We start from the raw sequence: 21,870 nt of genomic DNA, 5'->3' as shown, positions 1-21,870 counted from the left end.
CCCCACCCCCCAGCAGGTGGCTGGACATGTCTCCACCTGGCTAGCCTTTGTTCAGGCTTGTGCTATAAACTTTAAACCAATACCCAAAATTCTTTGGTCTCTCACACTGAGGTTCTGTGGTTCTGGGTACTGGTGTGGCCTTTGGTAGAAAAGGGTGCTTCTGGGGTCTCACGTATAAATGTGGCCTCCAGGAGAGCAGTGGGATTCTCCCAGAGTTGTGGGCTTAGATATGGAAAAGGGTTCATTTTTGCAATTGCCTGGTTTTATAAACTTAAACAAATCTGTCATTTATGCGAGGTCATAGGTCATGAGGTGAACTGCAGCTTCTGCTTCTGTGAACAAGCTTTGCTTTACAGGAGAGGACCTTCTGTTTGTAGTGAAGAATCTGAGCACAACAGACTCCATTTTGTAATTGACCTAGTTCTCACACCCAGAATCTGAAAAACATGTTTGTACTTGCAGGAAACCATACATTCCACAAGACACAGTGTGCCCACCCTGACACCAACCAGTCAATCAGAAAACGGGTTGAAATAACTGTTGTCCTTGTGCTTGCCAAAACAATTGTATGTTTTCCTTGTGTTTGCCAAAATAACTACTCCAACTTGCCTTTAGCCAATCACTATGTAACAAGCCTGCTCTTGCTTAATGTCACCCAATCGTGTAACCGCCAGGTCTGGAAGTCCCTTCCCCTTGCTAAAAATGCTATAAAAATCAGCTTCTTTCTAAGCTAGAGGCTCCTGGCCTCTGACTGTGTCAGTTCATGCTGGGAATCTGAGCTTAAGCCTGAAATAAAGGCTCTTTGCTTTTGCAGATGATTTCTGACTCCTGGCATGGCCGGCGGTCTTTTGAGGTCTCATGAACTAGGTCTGACAGAATGTAAGTTTGTGTTCTTCCCCTTGGTAAACCCCTGACTGAGGTGGCTGGGGTCTGCATTCCGGAATCTCGAGGTTTTGGTATAGGCCTGCTGCCACTCTACAAACAAAAACCTCTTTGTTAAAATTTATTAATGGTCAGACTGGTGAACCAGAACTACCCCAGACCTGTAACATAACGTGTTTCCCAAGTTGTTTTCTTATATTCATTTAGTGAGTTTGCTGTGCTCATGCCACAAGGCTTCCATTTCAGCTTTATGCTAAGTTCAGTTCCATAACAAAACCTTCCTGTATGTTCCTTTTTTAGACAGTATTGTTTTATGTATTAAATGTATTAATACTAAAAACTGAACAAAAATAACAATACCACGCAGTGCCTTTTCAGGAGAACTGATCAAAAAGTAGAAAATGTATATTTAGAATTTATTTTAAATGATTTATTATTTATGCTTCTCTTAACCAGATTTCATGTTATTTGTTTTTTGTTTGTTTGTTTTTGCTTTTGAGACAGGGCTTTACAGAGCCTCCATTATGTTAAACTTATCAGACTGCGTATCATCAGGTTCACAGGACTGGAGTTGTATTAAAACTTGACAATAGTTCTAATAATTCCACGTTAGCCTATAACCTTAATTTGACTTATGTTCCTCGCTCTAATTATGACATCTTGTTTTTCTAGTTGGGGAGATTCCCCAACAGGAGGCAGCCTTGGGTCTGGGAAACTCCATAGACTCCTATGACGTTAGACCTAGCCAATCGGCTTAAAGGTCAGAGAGAGTAATTCATTGCCTAGATAGTCTAAATGTTGCAAGTGGGACATTTGTGGTTTTCCCCATATAAAAACTGCTCCAGGAGGCTGTCCACGGTCACAGATCTAGCTCCCGAGTCTGGCTGCATCCCTAGCCGGTCACAGATCTAGCTCACGAGTCTGGCTGCATCCCTAGCCGGCTGGCCCTGAAAAATCCGAGGGGGATAAAACTGCTTCTGTTTGCCCTGCACTACTGAGAACCTCATTATCTGTGTGACTCCAGACCAATATATGGAGATTTAGTAAATTCTGCCACTAAGAGTGAAGGAAACACTCTTCAAATAGTGTCGACTTGAGAACTCACATACTACATCACATATCTTTCACCTGTGAAATTGTTTTTTTCTTTAATAAAATAGCAACTTCTAAGATGCCAGCATGGTCACATAATTCTCTCTCCAAAGCAAGGATAGATGTTTGGGAAAGAAGCGCACATCGCGATTATAAGAATCCTCCACAGGATTTCTGATGCAAATTTTCTTTCTCTCAGATTGGAAAATAGCTTTCCAAACAGGCATAGTATTGCATTCCTGTAATCCAGCACTCAGGGAGGCAGAGGCAGGTGGTTCACTGTGAGTTGGAAGCCAGCCTGGTCTACAAAGCGAGTCCACGACACCGAAGGCTACACAGAGAAACCTTGTCTTGAAAAACAAAAAACAAAAACAAACAAACAAACAAACAAAAATCTCTTCAGCCAGCACCAGCTGCTCCTCTCCCAGAGGACCCAGGATCAATTCTCAGCACCCACATGACAGCTCACAACTGTGTGTTACTCTAGTTCTAGGAGACCCGACACCCTCACACAGACATCCGAACAGACAAACACCAATGGACATGAAATGAAAATTTAAAAAACAAAAACAAAACAAAAAAACCCACAACTTTGAAAAGGGCTGGAGAGATGGCTCAGAGGTTAAGAGCACTGGCTGCTCTTCCAAAGGTCCTGAGTTCAATTCCCAACAACCACATGGTGGCTCACAGCCCTCTATAATGGGATCTGGTGCCCTCTTCTGGTGAGCAATTTATGTGCAGGCAAAACACTTTACAAAAAAAATAAATCTTGAAAAAAGAAAAAATAGATTAAAAAAAAAACAACAGCTTTCCCATAGCATTACTTTAATTGTTATGCCAGGATCACGGGACCCTCAGAGACCACCAGGAGATGACTTGATGCAAGAGCAAGACAGCTTTATTACAAGAGTAATGGAATTCAGGACCCAAGTCTCACTGATGCAGTAGCAGAGAAGTGGGACCCCGAGCTCTGATTTAAAGGGAAAGACTGCAAGCAGGGGGTTTCCATGACAGCAAGCAGGGGGCACATGCCTTGACTTTATAGGATTGGGTAAAAGTCAGAGGGGCGAGGTGACCTTCTCTGAGGCACATAATCACAATTGCCTAAGGCATATAATCACAACTGCTATTCTTCTAAACTATGTCTGGAACACTGGGGAGAATTTTCCCACCCGATTCTCATTAATTATTGCCAGGGAGATTGTCTCTATTTTCTATCAAGTATTTATTCTGTGATATTTCCTGGAGGCTGTTGCTAGGAGAGTTAACTTTGTTTTCTGCCAAATGCACCTTCTGTGATATTTCCTGGTACCTGAGTTCAGCTCCTGGTCAAGACGGCTCCTCATTTCAAAATGGAGTCACCCAGGCTAACTTAAAAATCTTCATAATCTACCTTATATTTTATACATCTCTTTTACCTCTTTACCTTTGTATATCCTCTTCCCAAAATAACAATAAAGTATTAAAATTACTTTTATTTATCTATTCTTAAGATTTGTTTTTTAAATTATATATATGGGTGTGGGTGTGGGCCTGTGAGAGCTGGTGCCTGTGGAGGTCAGAGGCTTTATGTGTCCTGGAGCTGGACTTATAGGCAGCTCTGAGCTGCCTGACGTGATGCTGGAAATCAAAACTGGGTCCTCTGGGAGAAGACTCACAACCACTGAGCAATCCCTCCAACCCCATCTCAATGTACTGTCACTGTGTGAGTATGAAGCTACATGAGTGAGCGCAGGCTCACGTGTAGCGGGGTTGATCCTCACTTTCTACCTTGCTGCAACAGGGGCCCTCCTTGTTTCTATGGCTGCCTGAGACACTCCTGGCTACCTGGCCCACAAGCCTCGGTTACCTCGCATCCACCTCCCGTCTCACCGGGAGGTGAGATTACAGATGTGTGCCACCACATCCAGCTCTTCTCCGTAGTGGGGGGCATGGAACTCAGGCCGTCAGGCGTCCGGAACAGGAGCTGGCTCAGGAAGCAACGTACGAAGACGCGAGGGGCCAAGTCGGCCCCACGGTTGAAAGAGAATGACTCTGTTAGGAACTGCGTTTTGATGGGCGACTTGTAAATTTCATTAGAAAAAATGTTCTTTTTTTCAAAAGTATTTATTTTTACTTTACCTGTTCGTGTATGGGCTGGAACATGTATCTGTGCACTACGTACGTGTGGGTGCCCTGGAAGGCCAGAAGAGAGCTGGCTGTCCTGCAGCTGGAGTTGCAGGTAGTTATGAGGCGCCCAGTGACTGCTAAAAACCAGCCCCGGGTCTTCTGTGAGAGCACGGATGGGGACATAGAAGGTGGCCTTCTAGAGCGAGGATGTGACGGGAACGTCTTGGCGCGTGCTCATGATGTCTGCGGGAAAGGCAAAGGCCTGGGAGGAATATTCTGGGCTCTTTTCACATGACCAAAGATGGTAAGACCTGACCCCAGGTGTACTTCCCCGAAGTGCTGGGTTTTGCTTAAGCTAACTGTAAACGTCACCTCCTGTGTTGCCTGCTTTAACAGTAAGAATGAGAAGTGCTTTGTTTGCTCTACTCTTTAGCTCAACCGCCTGGAGTCCCCGGGGCCTCTCGCAGGTACACTGGAGTCCCTGTCCATCCACGGAGGCTTAGCCTTGCCGGCCACCGCAGGCCAACATCTGCAGTCAACTTCCTTTCAAGAAAGGCTTCTGGAACTTTGCTCAGAGGACAGCAAAGGTCTCATCAATAAACCGTGCTGAGAAACATGGCTAAACTATCTATATGCTAAAAAAAGAAAGAAAGAAAAAAGGTACTAGTTTTTTGTTTTTGTTTTTGTTTTTCCTTACCACACACAGAAATAACTAAAGATGGATCAAAGTTTAAAATAAATTCTGAAACTTTGAAGCCCCTGGAATATATGGGAGACATTTCAGGACAATGATGTAGACAATTTTTGGGTTTTCGAGACAGAATTTCTCTGTCGCCCTAGCTGTCCTGAAACCTACTTTGTATGTAGAAGAGGCTGGCCTCTAACTCAGAGATCTGCCTGCCTCTGCCTCCCAAGTGGTAGGATTAAAGGCCTGCACCGCCACCAGCCAGCTTCATTTTTCTTTTTAAAGAAGAGGACATCAAGTTAGAAGAAAAACATGTTGGGGGCAAGGGAGGGAGAATGAGGATAAATATGTTCAAAATACATTGTACACAGATGAAATTCTTACAGAATAGCCTAAGTTATTATAAAAGAGAGAAAATATAACCTAAAACATCTGTAATGAACATCACACTAATTGCCAAAACACTGGGACCATTTCTTGGAAGAACTGGAACAAAACAAGGGTTCCCACTCTCTATGTGACATTCTTATTCAATATATTCCTCAATGTCTCACCTGGAACAGTAAAGCAAGGTAAATAAAAGGGACACAACACAGAAAGCAAGATTTCAAACCAGCTTTATTTGCAGATGACATGAGCTCATAGATATAAGGTCCAACATTCTACCAGAAAACTCTTGGACCTGATAAACAATTTCAACAAAGAAGGATATAGTCAACATGCAAAAGCTGGCAGCTTTCTACAGAAAAAAACAATGAACTAGTTGAGAGGAACAAAAAATCATGAAAGAATCCAATTAACAATAGCTTGCAAATCAGAGAAAATAAACCTAATCAAGAAAGTGAGAGATTTCTATAATGAAAACTTTAGGAGACTAAAGAAATAAATAAAAGCCAGACACAGTGGCACATACCTTTAATCCCAACACTTGGGAGGCAGAGGCACTTGATCTCTGAGTTTGAGGCTAGCCTGGACTACAGAGTGAGTTCCAGAACAGCCAGGGCTATACAAAAAAACCCCCGTCTTATAAGACCAAAAGGAGCCCATATCATAGTCAGCCCAGACTCCCCTTACTAGGGAACCCACATGCACCCTGAGCTGCCGTATGCTACATCTGTGCAGGGGCCTAGGTTCAGTCTATGCACGGTCCTTGGTTAAGGCGTCAGTCTCCATAAAGTTACTTGGCTCTCTTGGTCTTTCTGTGGAGCTCCTGTCACCTCCAGGTCCTTCCATCCTTCCCCCCACTTTCCCACAAGACTCCCTTGATGAACTGGAGTGGGAAGGGACTCCTCTTTTCTGAGGAATAGGAAAAAGGGATGAGGAAAGAGGGAGGGAGGGTGGGATCGGGAAGAGAGAAGGGAGGGGAGCATAAGCGGGATATAAAGAAAATAAATAATTAAAAATCTAAATGAAAAAACGATCAGTAATAAAAAACATCAAAAAATAAACAGATAAATAAACAGATAAACAAAAAGGATGCTAGAAGTTAGGAAGCCTGCTTATGCTCATGGATTGGCAGAATAACTGTTTGAAAATAGCTGAGTATATAGGAAAAGAAGAATCCTTAATTCTGCTGGAGAGATGGCTCAGTGGTTAAGAGCACTGGCTGCTCTTCCAGCGTTCCTGAGTTCAATTCCCAGAAACCACATGGTAGCTCATAACCATCTATAGTGAGATCTGGTACCTTTCATGGCCTGCTGGAACATACGCAGGCAGAATAGTTTATAAATAGTAAATAAATAAATCTTTAAAAAACTCTGCTGCTGAGAATGAAAGCTGTTCAGCCACTGTGGAAATCAGCATGAAGGTGCTTAACAACAACAAGCCACATGACCCAGGGATACCATTCTTCGTTATACTTCCAGAGGGCTCTCGGTCAACCTACCGGAGAAACTCGCAGCACTGCGGTACTCACAGTGCCCAGGAAATGCCAGGTGTCCACCAGCAGATGGGCAGATAGAGAAAACGTACCTGTGGTGGCACCGCCTTTAATCCCAGACCTCTGGAGGCAGAGACAAGCAGATGTTTGTGAGTTCTAGGCCGGCTAAGACATAGCCTTAAAAGACATATGGCTTTAAAGAAGACATAGCCTTCTTTAAAAACAACGAGTACATTCGTAAAATCCAGCAGAATTTCACACAGTCACCATGAAAAATCAAGTGACATTTTCAGGAAAAGCAAGTCAACTGGAAAACATTTTGCTAAAATGGCTCAGGCTGGCGATGACAAACACTTCACGCTTTTCCTTTGGTGAAAATCCTGCATTAAAACATGAGTGGGTTTGTGGGGCTGGGAGGGCATAAGAGCGCACGTGATGGAAATGGGTGATGATTCAATAGAAGACATCATCTGGGAAAGGAAAGGGGAGCAGTGAGAACACAGCATTACGTTCAGTGCCAACCTCAAAACCAGCAAGAAGCTGACACTGTAAATTTAAAATGAAAATGAAGATGGGATATAGGTTAGTGGCAGGACACTTGCCTGCAGAAAGAGGGGCCCAGGTTTAAGCCCCTAGCTCAGTAAAAACTGAAAGAATGAAAGACCTTTTTACCCAAAGCAATAAAAAGTACACTGCTTGGCTTGCCAGAGGCCCTCAAGACCAGACTTCAGCCGGCAAATCTGAATTAGACAGGTACCACATGATACCGTCTAAACAGAGAGAAGAATGAACGGAGAAAAAACAAACAGCCGCGGAGAAATCAGCGACATTGGTAAGATAACCACCATTCACATGGCGGCTGACAGCAGGAGACGGCAAGGTGTGATGAGGGTATCAGAGAGACGACAGCCTCGAATGGTGGCCTTGAACTCAGGGAGCTCCACTGGCCTCCACCTCCCTAATGCCAGGATTAAAGATGTGCCACGAGCAGCCACGGACCTTCTCCACTGCGAAGCACACTGTGGGAAGCGCAGCACTCTAATTCCCTTACATCCCGGAGCTACTTCATGGGCAGCCAGGGCCCAACCACGCAGGACAGACAGGTAACATCTGTTAGGAGGAGCAACACACCAACACAACCGGCGTGACCCACCGCTTAACCACTCAAATGTCTTACTGATGACTCTCTGGAAATGAATAATGAAAAATCCGTAACACAGAGATCTCGGATAATGAGATGGTTATTAAAAGAGAAAATAGGTTGTGCCTTTTGTATTACTTTATTTTTACAGGTGCTGTGTGTGTTTGCCAGCATGCACGTATGTGAACTGCATGAACACATGGTATCTACTAAGTCAAAAGAGGGCACTGGATACCCTGGAAGTGGAATTACGGGTGTTTGTGTTTGAGTGGGTGCTGAGACTCGAACCCGGGTCCTCGGCAAGAGCCTCGGGTACTAAGCAGCACTGAGCCATCTCCCCAGCTCCTAGTCTGTGCCTTCCATACTATTTCCCTCAAGATGTGTATTTCATAGAACAGGATGCATTCATCGCACCAGGCTTTTCACATTGTTTTAATGTGTGAGTTTTCACGTGACTTTAAAAAGTAACTGGCATGGCTGGGTGTGGTCAGGCCTTTAATGCCAGTACTCTCCAGGCAAAGGCAGGGGATCTCTGAGTTCAGGGCCACTTCAGTGGCAAAGTGCACTCCAGTGGCACAGTGGCACATAGTAAGATTCTGTTTCAAAAGAAAAAAATGTTTAGCTGGCTTGTTTTCTGCTGCTCGGGGGTCTTTTATTAAATTTGTGTGCCTGTCCAATGCGTGCAACGCCCATTACCTCGTGAGTCCTGGGAAATAACTCCAACCCCCTGGAAAGGACAAGCTCCTTCATCTGCTGAGCCACCTTACCAGCTCTTTTTGGTTTAGGTTTTGTTTTGTTTTGGCAGAGGGTGAGAGTTCGAGACAGGGTTTCTCTGTGTAGCCTTGACTGTCCTGGAACTTGCTCTGTAGACCAGGCTTGGCCTCGAACTTCCAGAGATCCTCCTGCCTCTGCCTCCGGAGCGCTGAAATTAAAGGAGTGTGACACCGCCACTGCCCAGCCTGGGCTTTGCTTTTTAATATTTTTGCTTTGCTTGGCTGTTGTTGTTTATTTGATTCTCACTATATAACCTGGACTATCCTCAAATTCATGGCAGTTCTGTCTCTACCTCCTGAGCACTGAGATTAAGCCACCACCACTGCGTTCAGCTTCCAAGTGACTAGGAATTTTCCTCTGGGCTAGAGAGACGGCTGAGCAGTTTAGACAATGTACTGATCTGCAGGATGCAGGGTCCGTTCTTGGCACCCACGCCACGAGGCTCGGCACCCCTGTGACTGCAGCCTCGTGGAAGCCGATGCCCTCTTCTGATCCCTATGGGCACCTACACCAAGCAGGAGATGTCGGTATTTCAGCACTGAATAAGTAAAACGGCACGTAAGTAAAAGTGAGTCTTAAGTTCTTTTTTCTATTTCTAACATTTTGAACTTTTGACTCAGTGTGTACTAGTCTCTTGAATTTATTTACTTAGCAGCGGTAGTTTTGCGACGGTACCTGTTAGCCCTGCTGGCCTGGAGCTCCCTGTACACCAGGCTGCTCTCAAGGGCACAGACCTCTGCCTGTCTCTGCCCCCGGCTGCTGGGCTTAAAGGCGCGTGCCACCATGCCTGGCCGGACTAATTTTACCACGTTTTAGGCAGTGATAGGCTTCCTCCGGGTGGACAAGCATTCCACCCAGTGCTACCGGTCCATCCTCTGAAGGGCACTTCTGAGACACGAGCCCACCGATGGGAGGTTGCTGTTCCCCGCTCAGGGTCCGGCTTCGGCTCTCCACCGGTGTCTCCCCGGCCTCCAGGAAGTCGGAAGGCATCGCCACATTCAGTATTTATATGCATTACCCCACCGGGAGTCCCGAGGAGGCCACGGAGGTGCTCGTGAGAGGCTCGACGCGGGGTGTGTGCGCTTCCGCGCTTCTGAAGGCGACTGGCGCCGGGACGTCACTGCGGCTTCTCCCTGTGAGACCTCATGTGGGCCTGGCAGTTCCCGGAGCGGCTGAAGGTCTTCCCGCAGTGCGCGCACTCGTAGGGCTTCTCGCCGCTGTGGGTCCGCTCGTGCTTGTGGAGGGTGCTGGGGCAGCTGAAGGCGCGGCCGCACTCGGCGCAGGCGTAGGGCCGCTCCCCGGTGTGCGTCCTCCGGTGCACCCGGATGGAGCTGGAGCTGGTGAAGACCTTCCCGCACTCCTCGCACTCGTAGGGCTTCTCCCCGCTGTGGGTCCTCTTGTGCCTCTGGAAGGAGCTGGCGCGGTTGAAGGCCTTCCCGCACTGGGCGCAGGCGTAGGGCCGCTCGCCGGTGTGCGTGAGCTCGTGCCGCTGGAGCGCGCTGCGGCAGCGGAAGGCGCGGCCGCACTCCCGGCAGGCGTAGGGCCGCTCGCCGGTGTGCGTGCTGCGGTGCAGGCGGATGGAGCTGGAGCTGGTGAAGGTCCTGCCGCACTGGGCGCAGGCGTAGGGCCGCTCGCCGCCGTGGACGCGGACGTGCGTCTGCAGGTAGGCGGCGCGCGTGAAGGTCTTGCCGCACTGGCGGCAGACGAACGGCCGCTCGCCGGTGTGCGTCTTCGCGTGCCGCTGGAAGGAGCTGGGGCAGCTGAAGGTGCGGCCGCACTCCCGGCAGGCGTAGGGCCGCTCGCCCGTGTGCGTGCGCTCGTGCCTCTGCAGCGCGTTGGGGCTGCTCAGGGCCTTGCCGCAGTGCCGGCACTCGTGGGGCCCCCCGGCGCCGCGCAGCCCCTCGGGGAGCCGCGGGGAGGCCGGGCTGGCGAAGGCCTCCCCGCACGCCGCCGCCGCGCGCTCGCCGGGCGCGGCCCCCGCGTGCAGCACCATGTGCCGCCGGAAGGTGGCCAGCGAGAGGAAGGCCTGGCCGCACTCGCCGCACTCGCGGTACGCGTCCTCCCGCTCGTGGATCTTCGCGTGGACGCGGAGGGAGCTCAGGCGCCCGAAGGCCTTGTCGCACGTCTCGCACCTGAAGGGCCTCTCTTGGGTGTGGGTCCTCGCGTGTCTGCGCAGGGCGCTCGAGCAGTTGAAGGCTTTCCCGCAGTCCCCGCACCGGTGGCTTCTCTCTCCACCAGGAGCGCGCTCCCGGACCCGAGGCGTGGAAGTGCCCGCGTCCTCACCCGGTGGGCAACTCCTATCTTTAGCGGGGCCTCCTTCGCGCGCCTCGGGTGAAGAAGGGGATTTAAGGGCCTCTCCGCATCCCTTAGGCGCGCAGGGCCCGGATCCCCTATGGGTCATAATGTGCCTCTGAAAGTTCGCCAGGGACACGAAGAGCGATCCGCAGCTTTTGCATTTATACCGAGTCTCTCTCGTGGGCACCCTCCCGACTTGAGGTCGCTGGGCTCGCTGCGTCTTCCCACCGTCTTCTCGGCGCTCGGGCGGCCTGTGTTTGCTGTGAGTGCCCACGTGCCTGTGAAGAGACTCTTCTTCCTCGCTCAGCCTGAGACCTGGCATCCGGCTTCCTTCACAGGGACCGTGTCCTTCTCTTTCTGAAGATCTCTCTACCGCAGGCCTTCGGTAAAAAAAAAAAAAAAAAAAAAAAAAAAATGAGACACATTCAGGTCGACGCAAACCAGAGTCACCTGGGGAGGAAGCTCAGTTGAGATCTGCTGTCCTCAGACTGGCCTGTGGGCATATCTACCTGGCTTTTCTTGATTAGTGATCAGGAAGGCCCAGCTCACCGACGGCTACTCCTGAACACATGGTCCCAGCTGTATGAGAAGGCAAGCTGAGCAAGCCATGGGGAGGGAGGGCAGTGTCCTGACTCAAGTTCCTCCATGACTCCCACAGGGATACACTGTGCCCTGGAGGTGGAGGATGAAATGATCCTTTCCTCCTCCAGTTGCTTTGGTCAGTGTTGTTTCTTGAAGTTTTACATTCATTAGCATGAAGGATGAAGGAACTTCTGCAGCTTTTCAATACATGCGCACTGTTAATACTGTCAGGAAGAAAGAGGAAGGCTCTTGGGACTTCTTGGGCATAAAGTAGGTAACTGTTCTATAAAGCGTTGGAATGCAACTAATATCAAAACACTAGTATTCAGATGTGGGGCATCTTGACAGAGACTGACACTGAAGTAGCATATATGCAGAGATTAAAAATGTAATTGTAAAAAGTCGAAAGACAAGTAAGTCTGAAATAGGACCACTTATGGGGTTTGGGTTTTTGTTGTTATTGATGTTTTTATTTTGTGAGCAGTGTATCTCTATCGGTCCAGATACCAAAGACTTTAAACAGATTAATCCCGCGAATCCATAGGTTGAATCCAACTTCAATGACATCATGATAAACTATATATATATATCAGACTTTATATCACACTCACTACTGGGAACTATTTCCCCTACTGAATACAAATTACCTTAGGCCTCTTCCGAGAGTTTTGTGCTGACCTTCCCACTGTATTCCTAAAATGTAAACCGAGAAAACAGCGGAAATTACCACAGTTGGAAAAGTTACTGAATTCTGTTTTCATGTCTCTTTCCATTTGCTAAGTCACTGAACATGGCTAGTGAGACATGACTTTCCCTAAACGACGATGGAAAGGAAGGCCGTCACCCTTACCCACGGCGCTCAGGTTCCTCACGGTCTCCAGCATCACATCCCTGTAGAGAGTCTTCTGAGATGGATCCAGCAGAGCCCACTCCTCCTCGGTGAAGTTCACGGCCACATCCTCAAAGGTCAGTGACTCCTACAACATCCCACACGACACACAGAGGAGGATCCGTGAGACAGGTAAAGCTGGGTGTCTAGGCTCCGTCTATGAGCAGTTTCTTTGATTCTGATCTACAAATGTCTAGTCCATGACTTTATCGGAATCTTACTCACGACATTAACACCGCCTCACAGAAACAAATTACACAAAAGAAGTATTGCTAAGGGCAGCAGCAAAGCGTGGACACCCCTCTGAGAGTAGGAGGAGGCACAGTAAGACCTGACCCTGAGTCACTTGCAGTTTTTTCCTACAAACGTCCACTGCTGTCAGCACAGCTCTGCCCCTGCGGGAGCAGCACGACAGTATGACTTAGAACGCTTTCCTTTAGAAATGGCTCAGCACGTAAGGCACTTGTACACCTGGACCCACGGTGCACACATAGCCACAAACACACACAATATGCAAATAAGTGAAAATAATAAAATTTAAAATGTATTATTTTTACATTTGACCTTTGCTTCTAGTTGGTAAATGAAAACTTGGAAGGGTTTTCATAACACCAAGTAGCTTATTTTCCCTAAATATTTATGCAATGGATTTACTGTTGCTAGGCATAATGTCACAGCCTTTAATCCCAGTACCTGGGAAGAGGCAAGTGAGTATCCGTGAGTTCCAGGACAGCTAGGGATACACAGCAAGATCCTGTGTCTACACACACACACACACACACACACACACACACCTTCCCTTCTTAGTCCCTACCACACGTATATACTTGGATACATCACTCCAAGTTTGTACATGTCGATTTTAGCCCATTATGTATTAACTCTAAGCATACAGAAATGTGTATCATGTTTCCTCTACAAATGTATGTGTGACGTCACAACCTCACTCTTCTAATGGGAAAGGTGATATTTACTAAGTTCTGTCATGTGTGCGTGAAGAAAGGTGAAGTGGTACATAACCTTTGAAAGAACCCAAGAAGTCAACCAATGGAAGAACGTACAAAATTCTGCAAAGCCTCCAGGAAACATTTCAGGAACCACAAAGCCACTTTCCAAATCCCCTGACAAGTACCAAATGTCAGGCACTGATTCAGTGGTAGAGCACATTATCATAAACAGACTTAGACTAGAAAAATACACGGAAAATGTCTAACACTGGTCAGCCTTCTGCTCAAGAAAGCAATGAGGAAGCTGGAGAGACGGCTCGATGGTTAGGCACAATTACTGCTCTTTTATCAAGCAGCCTGTACTCCAGCCCTAGAGGACCCGACACCTTCCTCTAACCTCTGCAGGCCTGCACTCCTGTGCACAAACCCACACACATAATTTTAAAATAATAATAAAATAAATTAGCAAACTGAATGTACAGTGGCATACAACTGCATTTCTAGAGAGACAGTATCCTTTAGCCCACGCACTTCAAAGCCAGCCTGAGAAACAAGAGCAAGAACCAGTTTCCAAAAGCAGAATGAGAACAACTAATAGCCTGCTCACCCACATCAAGGATTATCAGGTCTGTTATTCCAGATACTTGAATGGCAGGCTTCTACAAGGGACAGGAAGTAGCTTCAGGTGGTCCACATTTATGTGGAAAATTGATTAATGACAAGGCATACATCGCACACACAGAGGGCCAGAACACTTTTATAAAGATAAGGATAGTATCTGCTACCCACGAGAAAACAAACTATCTCCTTCTAGGCTACAGGCAATAGTCTACTGACTGTGTTTCAAGGTGGGAAATATAACTACGGAACTTTCACATACACAGAATTCTCTGACACAAGAAGAAGGTATCATGGTGCATGTCTGTAATCATTAAGACTCAGAAGCCTGAGGGAGGAGTGTCATCATTTTGAGAGCAATCCAGTCCAGTCTGAGACCGGGCTTCGTACATGGTAAAACAATGCTTCACAATAAAACATGCAAGAAAAAAAAATTGTAAAGGATTAGTTCATGAATGAAGAAACATTTGACATTTAATCTTAATAAAATTAAAGGACAGCAAAAGTGGAAGAATGTATCTAGGATACCAGTGAGATAAAACAAGTCTGAGTCTGGGGCCATTCTGGTCTACACAGCACATTCCAGGCCTATATGATGAGTCTCTGTCTCCAAAAAAAAAAAGTGTGTGTAGAATTAAAAGGAATGTTATTTTTAAATTAGGAAAACACTGTACAACTTAACAGAAAATACAAGAACATACAAGAGAACAGGTCCATCTCCTTGGTAATGAGGAAACAACCAGACAAACTAACAAGGAATCTGGTCACCAATGGGACAAGATGGATGTAAATCAAGGGATGGGATAATTAGGTGACTCTAATGTCTACCCAAGGAGCAACTATGAATCTTCAGAAATTCTGAGGACATTCCACATTGTTGTCATTATGAAACCATTTTCATTCTCTGAGAATACTTTTTCTGGTACAAAGTTAAAAGTAGGAACTTGGGCTGGAGAGATGGCTTAGTGGTTAAGAGCACTGTGATACATAAATCTTTAAAAAAAGAAAAAAAAGGTAGGAACTTACAGTGTAGAGTATGAGTATGCTACCAGAAAGTAGGAATTTACTGGTAGAGTATGGCTCAGAGTAAATGAGGACACATATACAAATCAAAACATACACAACCAGGCAGCTGTGGTACCACTAGCCCTTAATCCCAGCACTCAGCAGGCAGAGACAGATGGATCTCTGCGAATTCCCGGCCAGCCAAGGCTACATAGAGCCTGTCTCAAAAATGGATAAAAAGTAAATTCAAAAATGAGCAAGTTTTAAAAAAAAAAAAATGCTTTAATTCGTACTTTTTCTTTACCATATAATGTGGCAGTCTCAGGTTCAAACTCACAGATTTGTCAACAAAACCCACACAGAACCAAGAGGGAAGACTGGCAGTGAGCAGCAGGCCAGGGTCAACCAGACAGACTTCCGGATAAAAGGTGCTGGGCGTCAGGCCTGCCAGCCTGAGTTTATTCACAGAATCCACACACTGAAAGAACTGCTTCCCCAAGGCGTCCTCTGACCCCACCTCAACATACGCACCATTGCACATGAGTGTCCATGCACAGACAAACACAAGGTTAAAAAAGGGGGGTTAAAGACTTTCCCCCTAAGGCTGTGCTGGCCACCAGGTAGCAGAAATACGGGAGGCCTGAGAGGAAGGAAGGCAGCCTGGCCTAAGATTTCAGACTTTCCCTGTGCCTAAGGGGGGAGGGAGGAGGTCAGCCATGCAAATACTGAAATGTCCAGCCCCCTAAAGGACAGAGTGGATATGGGTCCTATTGCTTTAGCCAGATGTGCTGAGGAGGCTTAAAAGTCACTAGTGGGCCTCATTTCCATCCTCAGCACAGGAAGCAGATAGGATGAATGATGGAGAGGCAGACGGACTGCAGTTGTACCTTGGGATCTGTGGCATCTGATTCCAGAAACTCCCAACATGCAAACGTTAAAGCCTTTTCTAAAAACTGTACAGTGCTTGCAGGCCAGGGCGCATGACACCCCCGTTCCAGCAAACGGGGTTTTGTTGACATCCCAGCACTACATACACCGGGCATGATGGCAACATCGAATCCCAGAACTCGAGAGGAAAGGCAGCTTTTATGCTCCGAAGATCATGTCGGACTGCAGACGCACTAGTTACAACTGTGAAAAGCCAGAACCAATGTCCTTCAGTTCGTAATTGACAAACAACGGTAAGCTGATGATGCAATCTGTTCCTGGGTTGTTGGTATGTTTTTTTTTTTAATGTATACACCTTACCCTTGTTCATTCAAATACTGATTTCTCCCCCACCCTACCCCCAACTGTCTGGTTTCAATCGGATATTGCATTGTGATACTCATTCTAAGCATCCTGTCTCAACTCTTGCGTAAACAGGACAATATAAAGCAACTAGACACAATGTTGAGCAGGGAGGAGCCAGAAGGCTGGAGAAGAGTGGGAGGAGAAAAGGAGCTAGAGGAGAGCTAGGAGAGCAGAGCTGGAGGAGAGATCTTGGAGGACGTGGAGCATGAACCAGACCTAAGATTTCACAAAAATCAAGTATAATGTGGGAAATCTAAACATTAGGAAACTGAGGGCTTGGAGGTTTAGGAAGGAATAAATATTGCCCAGCATTGTGTTCTAGGTTAACTAAAAACCCAGTCTCTGTGTGGTGATTTGGTTATACAGCTGTTTAAGATTAGCAGCAAGCTTTACTAGAAGATAAACCAATAGTAAATATTAATAACCACTTACAACACTGGGTGAAATAAAATATGAATTTAAAAAACACTGGTTTGTCAGGCCTTTATTTTTCATTACGTAGGGGACAGGGAATGGAAAGAATGATAGATAAAGCATAGACAACGATTTATGAGGACTGTTTTATTTTTAACTATGTGTGTGTGTTGGGTACATGCACATGAATGTGGGTGCCTGGCAGGGGCCCAACAGGGGTCATCAGCTTCCCTGGAGCTGGAGTGGCCGGTGGTGGGGAGCCACTGCACCTGCGTGCTGGGAACTGAACTCTGGTCTTCCGCCCCAAACACAGGCAATTTTGAAGACACTAAATCTACTCCACGTCATACTGTGTTGGTGGATACACAACACACATATTTTGTCAAAACCTACTCTAGTACACAAACAGGAGGTGAATCCTAAAGCGTGGACTTCGGTGAATGGTGAAGTCATCCTTTCTCAGCATGACCATCTGTCACTCACTGGCTCATGACTGTGGCAAACATACTGCAGTGCTGGGAATAGAGCTCAGTTGCTGGAGTGCCTGCCTAGCAGGGACCCTGGGTGGATCCCCGCATCCTCTGAACTGGCCCGGGGGTAAGTAACAGGATTTGGAATTCAAGGCCATCCTGGGGTACACAATCTCAAAACCAGTCTGAGGTATGAGACTCGTCTCAAAAATATGCAAAAATATGTTATGTATAACGTTATGTATAATATCCATACACTACACACAAGCAAGATGCTAAGAGTGGAAAATCATAACCACGAAGAGGGGGTTATATGGAAACGCTCCGTACGATCTGCTCCTCCGTGTAAAATAAGAAACCTTTGAAAAATGACCTCTAACACACAGAAAGCAAACAAGCTATCCCTCCTACCTTACTTCAGACTATACAAACAAAATCTGACAAATACTGCTCCGTACAGATACATGTGCAAAAAACACTCAGGAATGGTGGCGTACCGAAAATCCTGGGCAAGCACGAAGCCCAGCGTCAACCCAGTCACCTAAATTTCAGAGTTTACCAAAGGGGCAGAAAAGCAGCACACACACAAACATTTTTTAATTCCACACACTGGCTGATGAACAGTCTCTGCTTTTACTCTCTTAAGCAAATGGCACACCCTGACCGTGGGGACAGCTCAGCGGCAGAGAGCTGGCTGAGAAGAGACAGACAGACACACACACATGCACGGTTTCTCTGGTTAAGGGCACAAATACAAATAAAAAGATAACAAGTTTCCAGAAATGCCATCCACTGTCTTTGGAAAACAAGATTCTGCGTTCTGAGGCCGGTTGGGTAGCGCACTGTCGAACGCTTGCATCAGTCTCCTGGGCTCTCCCCTTGCTAAGAGGTGGGGGCGGGGTGGGGGCGGGGAATCAGTTTGACTTACAGCTCACTCAAAGAGCTGACAAGGGTGATTTGGAGAAGGAAATCTGAGGCATGGGAACAGCGCAAAAGGTATCCAGTACTCAACAAACAAACAAAAACTACGTGGGAGGCCGGGCGTGGTGGTGCACTTCTCTAATCCTTGCCCTCTGGACTCAGAAGCAAGAAGATATCCATGAGTTCGAGGACAGCATGGTCTAGGTAATGAGTCCCAGGCCAGCCAGGGATGCTCAGAGACCGGATCCCCAAATGAATAAACGGAGGGGAGGCGGACTTCACCGGAGAGGTGAGGTACCGCAGCGCTCCCCTCCGCGCACCCACAGTAGCCAGCAGCGGGTGTGCGGACGCGCGGGCCGAGCTGCCCCCTGGGGCCTCCGGCCGGGTACCCTGCGGCCAGCTGAGCCGGAGGAAGCACTAGGGGACCCAGGTCCGAAAGGGCGCGGGCTGCGTCGCGGAGCCGGCCCGGTTCCGGCCGCGAACTCACCATTTCTGGCTTATGGGGAGTCCGGGGGAAGGACACCCGGACGGGTCTGTGCGGGGCCAGGTAGGGATGCTGCGCAGCTCCGGGAGGACCGGGGACAGCGCAGTGCGCAGCCAGGCGCCCCCACGCACGCACGCGCGCCCCCCGCGTCACGCTCCGTCTGGAGAGGTGCGGATTGGCCCTGGGCGTGGCCCCGCCCACCGCAGACCCCCAGCTCGGGGCGAAGGACCTGCCGCCTTGCGCTCAGCTCGGGAGCCATGTTCCCTCTCTCGGACCCGGACTCCCCGGCCCCCAGCGCGCAGACAGAATCCTCACGAACTGGGGACCGTGTCCGCAGAGTCCCCACTCCACTCTCACACAAGGGCAGGCGCCCCGGCCGAGCAGGGAGTTCCTCTCCAGTGAGGCCTCCACTCACTGTTCCCACGCAGCATTTTGAGGGCATGGGTAGAGTATCTGGGTCTTAAGTTTCAGGACCGTGCCAGGCAGCCCTGGAGTTTACACCTAGCTGTTCTCCAGGGCACGCTGTCTCACTCACTCACTCTCCTGTTCTCAAGGGGGCAGTATTTTTCCCCCTCTTGGGCTGTTTTTGTTCTCCTTTCTTATCATGCTGAGAGGGCTAGCCTGCCCCAGTCAGGGAGTTTGGAAGGACACTGGAAATAAACAAGCTGGACCCTCCTCACGCCCACAGTCTGATGCCAACAAGTACAAACTGCAAATGGCAACCCACCAACATAATTTAGATTACACATTCCAATACAGAGAATATCACCGGATAACGATGAATTTACCTGACAAGCGCCTAAGGACACACACACACACACACATCGTCCTTTTGCGTTATCCTCTTACTTAATGTACGGACAGGAGATCATACTGGACTCTTGGTAGAGCGCAATGAGAAAACTTAAGTTGTGTTTTAGGTATTCCAAATAAGAAATCGGTGTGGAGCAGCAAGGTGGCTCATTGAGTAAAGGATTTGGCACCAAACTTAATAACCTGAGATGGATCCCCAAGACCTACACGGTAGAGAGAGCAATTCTGGAAAGTTGCCTTCTGACCTACACGCACACACGCACACCCACAAATACAGAGATGAATAGATGAAAGTAATAACGTTTTAATTGGTTTTATGAAAAATAACACAAGTAAAGAGTAATATAATAAAAACTAATGTATAAACACAATAATATTGCTTAACTTGAAAAAATTATCATCTGAAAATGTGTAATTGCAATGAAGTTGTTTAATATAATCTTAAAGAAAAAGGGGGAAATTAATACTTGAGTTAGTGTAGGCTAACAGGGAATGCTTAATAAAGTGCTTCTAAGAAATCTCTAGAAAAGCTTTGACAAAAAGCAGCTTGCAGTGTTTAATCCCATTCCATAAAACCCAGCTGAGAACATTCTGAAGATTACGAGAGATTGGTGGCAGGCAGGTTGGGGAATGGCTCATCACCAAAGCACGTCTGGACCTGAGTTCAAATCCACAGTGGCAGCGCTGGCTAGTTGGATGAGATGGGCAAGCACAGTGTCCGGGCTCTGGCAGACGGCATTAGGAGGTCTTGTGACTGCCTGCTAGCCACGTGGTACTGGCAATTGAAGCCCATAGGAAGGCAGCATCGCGGGCAAAATGTCACCCTCTGAGGAAGCTAATGGGGGCTTCCTTGGTATCTTTGGGAATAGCAGCCGTGCAGGCCTGGGCTTATGGGTCTCACACAGGGACTGTGCAAACCCCATGTGGAGAAAAGTTTCCTAGCTGGGAGATGAGGGCCCTCATGTGGTGTGTAGGGGGGATGGGGAAGACCAGTTACCTTGTGGTGACTTTAGAGATCTCACCTTAGGCCCACACGTGTACCTCCGTGCCTGGTCAGCTCTTATTACTGAAGGTGAGTGCCCATTTTGAAGAACCAACCTCAGCATAACTGCAGGCCAGAGCTTGACTGGACCCCCACAGGGCTGTGGGGGCATTTCAATCATCCACACATTCACCATTTGTTCAGGAGTTATACATTCATGTTTTAAGTTCCTAATCTGTCTATTTCTCCGGAGATCAATACCAGTGCCCTCACCGTGTGCCAGCAAAGCTTTGAAAGCAATCAAGCAGGTTCCCGGCTCTTCCTGCCCAGCTTCCCGGGAGTCCTTACCTGGTCTGGGGGTCCACCCTAGTTTTGTGCTCTTCCACGTGAACACTCTGGTCCTGGGTCTTACAGTCCCCTTGGTCACTTGAAAAGAACCTCAAAATGCCGTGAGGATCATGCACTTCCCAGTTCAAAGGAGAGGGTTGAGAGCTGCAGCCCCTCTCAACTAACGGGGCACCAGGGCCTCCAAAAGTGCTGCAGGGATCTTTCTGGAATGAGCATTCTAATACCAATGGGAATAGAAGAAGGGAAATGTGACGGTGGCCTGAAGCCAGGATGCTCCTGAACTCTCGGGGCCAGGTGCATTCTCACGTCATACTCTGAAACTTTACAGTCCAGTGAGCAGGCAACCAAACAGAAGCACATCATAGTTAGCATGAGGGCTTTTGGATTTCAAAGGCACGTTACAGTTGACAGGCGTAGGCGTTTGTGATCCAGGTTGCCAAGGGTAACTGCATTGTACCTCGGGTTTTTCTCCAGGTCATTCTGTTCCAGGTAGCAAAATGAAGCCAAGTGGTTCTTTACGTAAATAAAAAACAGTGTATTTTCACCTTACTCTACTTCTCCAGCACCCGTGTAAAAAGCCAGGTGTAGCCATGCACATCTGTAACGGGGCTTCGGGAGGCAGAGGCTGGAAGGTGTCAGGGTTTGCTGGCTGCCAGCCTTGCTCCAGGTTCAGCGAGAGGCCCTGTTTCAAGAGAGCTGGGGGAGAGTGATGGAGCAGGACGCTTCCCAGCCTCCTCTGGTTTCTGCACACACACACACACACACACACATACCACACACATACCACACATATACTACACACGTACACATAAAATAAACCAACAAGAAACATGTATGCATGATGTGATGGAAGGGCTCACTCCTACTGTGCCCTGGTCACAGCATTCACTGCATAGTGAAGAAGAGAACAAAACTCCCGCATTGTGCCACTGGAATATGCACACTCATACACACCCGCACGTATGCACACACGCTTCTTTATTATTCCAATAGTTGACGATTTAACAAAATTAAGATGTTACCAAGTCCTGTCCTGTCTGAGTTAGGGAGGAGTCCAGATGAGAGGAAACAGAGAGCTATTCTCCATCATAAATGCTTCAGCTTACGAAGAGGAGAAACTGGGGAAAGCTGTAATCCCAGGAGTCAACAGATTGAAGCCAGATTGAAGTTCAAGGCCAGTCTGAGCTAAAGAGTAAGACCTACAAAACATCCAGAGGACGGGCGGCAGCACGGTGGCTCAGGACACA

At 47.7% G+C, this 21,870-nt stretch overlaps 2 protein-coding genes across 2 annotated transcripts in view; both read right to left on the bottom strand.

Moving 5' to 3' along the window:
* The window catches only part of LOC110552487 (zinc finger protein 809-like), a 40,281-nt gene extending 30,729 nt beyond the window's left edge, over positions 1-9,552 (bottom strand). The window contains 1 exon segment of the mRNA XM_060383046.1: positions 9,369-9,552. Coding sequence (XP_060239029.1) covers positions 9,369-9,552 — 184 coding nt within the window.
* LOC110552466 (zinc finger protein 433-like) lies at positions 9,546-18,718 on the bottom strand. Its single transcript, XM_021643802.2, has 4 exons — positions 18,484-18,718; positions 12,290-12,416; positions 12,087-12,132; positions 9,546-11,237 (listed from the first exon to the last, which is right to left on the bottom strand). Exons 1-4 carry the CDS (start codon positions 18,484-18,486, stop codon positions 9,680-9,682), a joined length of 1,734 nt encoding a protein of 577 aa, XP_021499477.1. The 5' UTR covers positions 18,487-18,718; the 3' UTR covers positions 9,546-9,679.
* Positions 18,719-21,870: the final 3,152 nt, after the last annotated feature.

The sequence above is a fragment of the Meriones unguiculatus genome, chromosome 1, assembly GCF_030254825.1.
Source record: "Meriones unguiculatus strain TT.TT164.6M chromosome 1, Bangor_MerUng_6.1, whole genome shotgun sequence".
Classification (NCBI taxonomy): domain Eukaryota; kingdom Metazoa; phylum Chordata; class Mammalia; order Rodentia; family Muridae; genus Meriones; species Meriones unguiculatus.
This window is presented reverse-complemented; position numbering and strand designations above follow the sequence as displayed.

Bases quoted from the DNA above. Each gene is read 5' to 3' on its own strand.
- LOC110552466 (XM_021643802.2), bottom strand. The intron at 12,133-12,289 runs GTAAGGGTGACG...TTTACATTTTAG, and splicing joins GAGGAACCTGAGCGCCGTGG to GAATACAGTGGGAAGGTCAG. The intron at 11,238-12,086 runs GTAATTTGTATT...TTTTTACCGAAG, and splicing joins ACTCTCGGAAGAGGCCTAAG to GCCTGCGGTAGAGAGATCTT.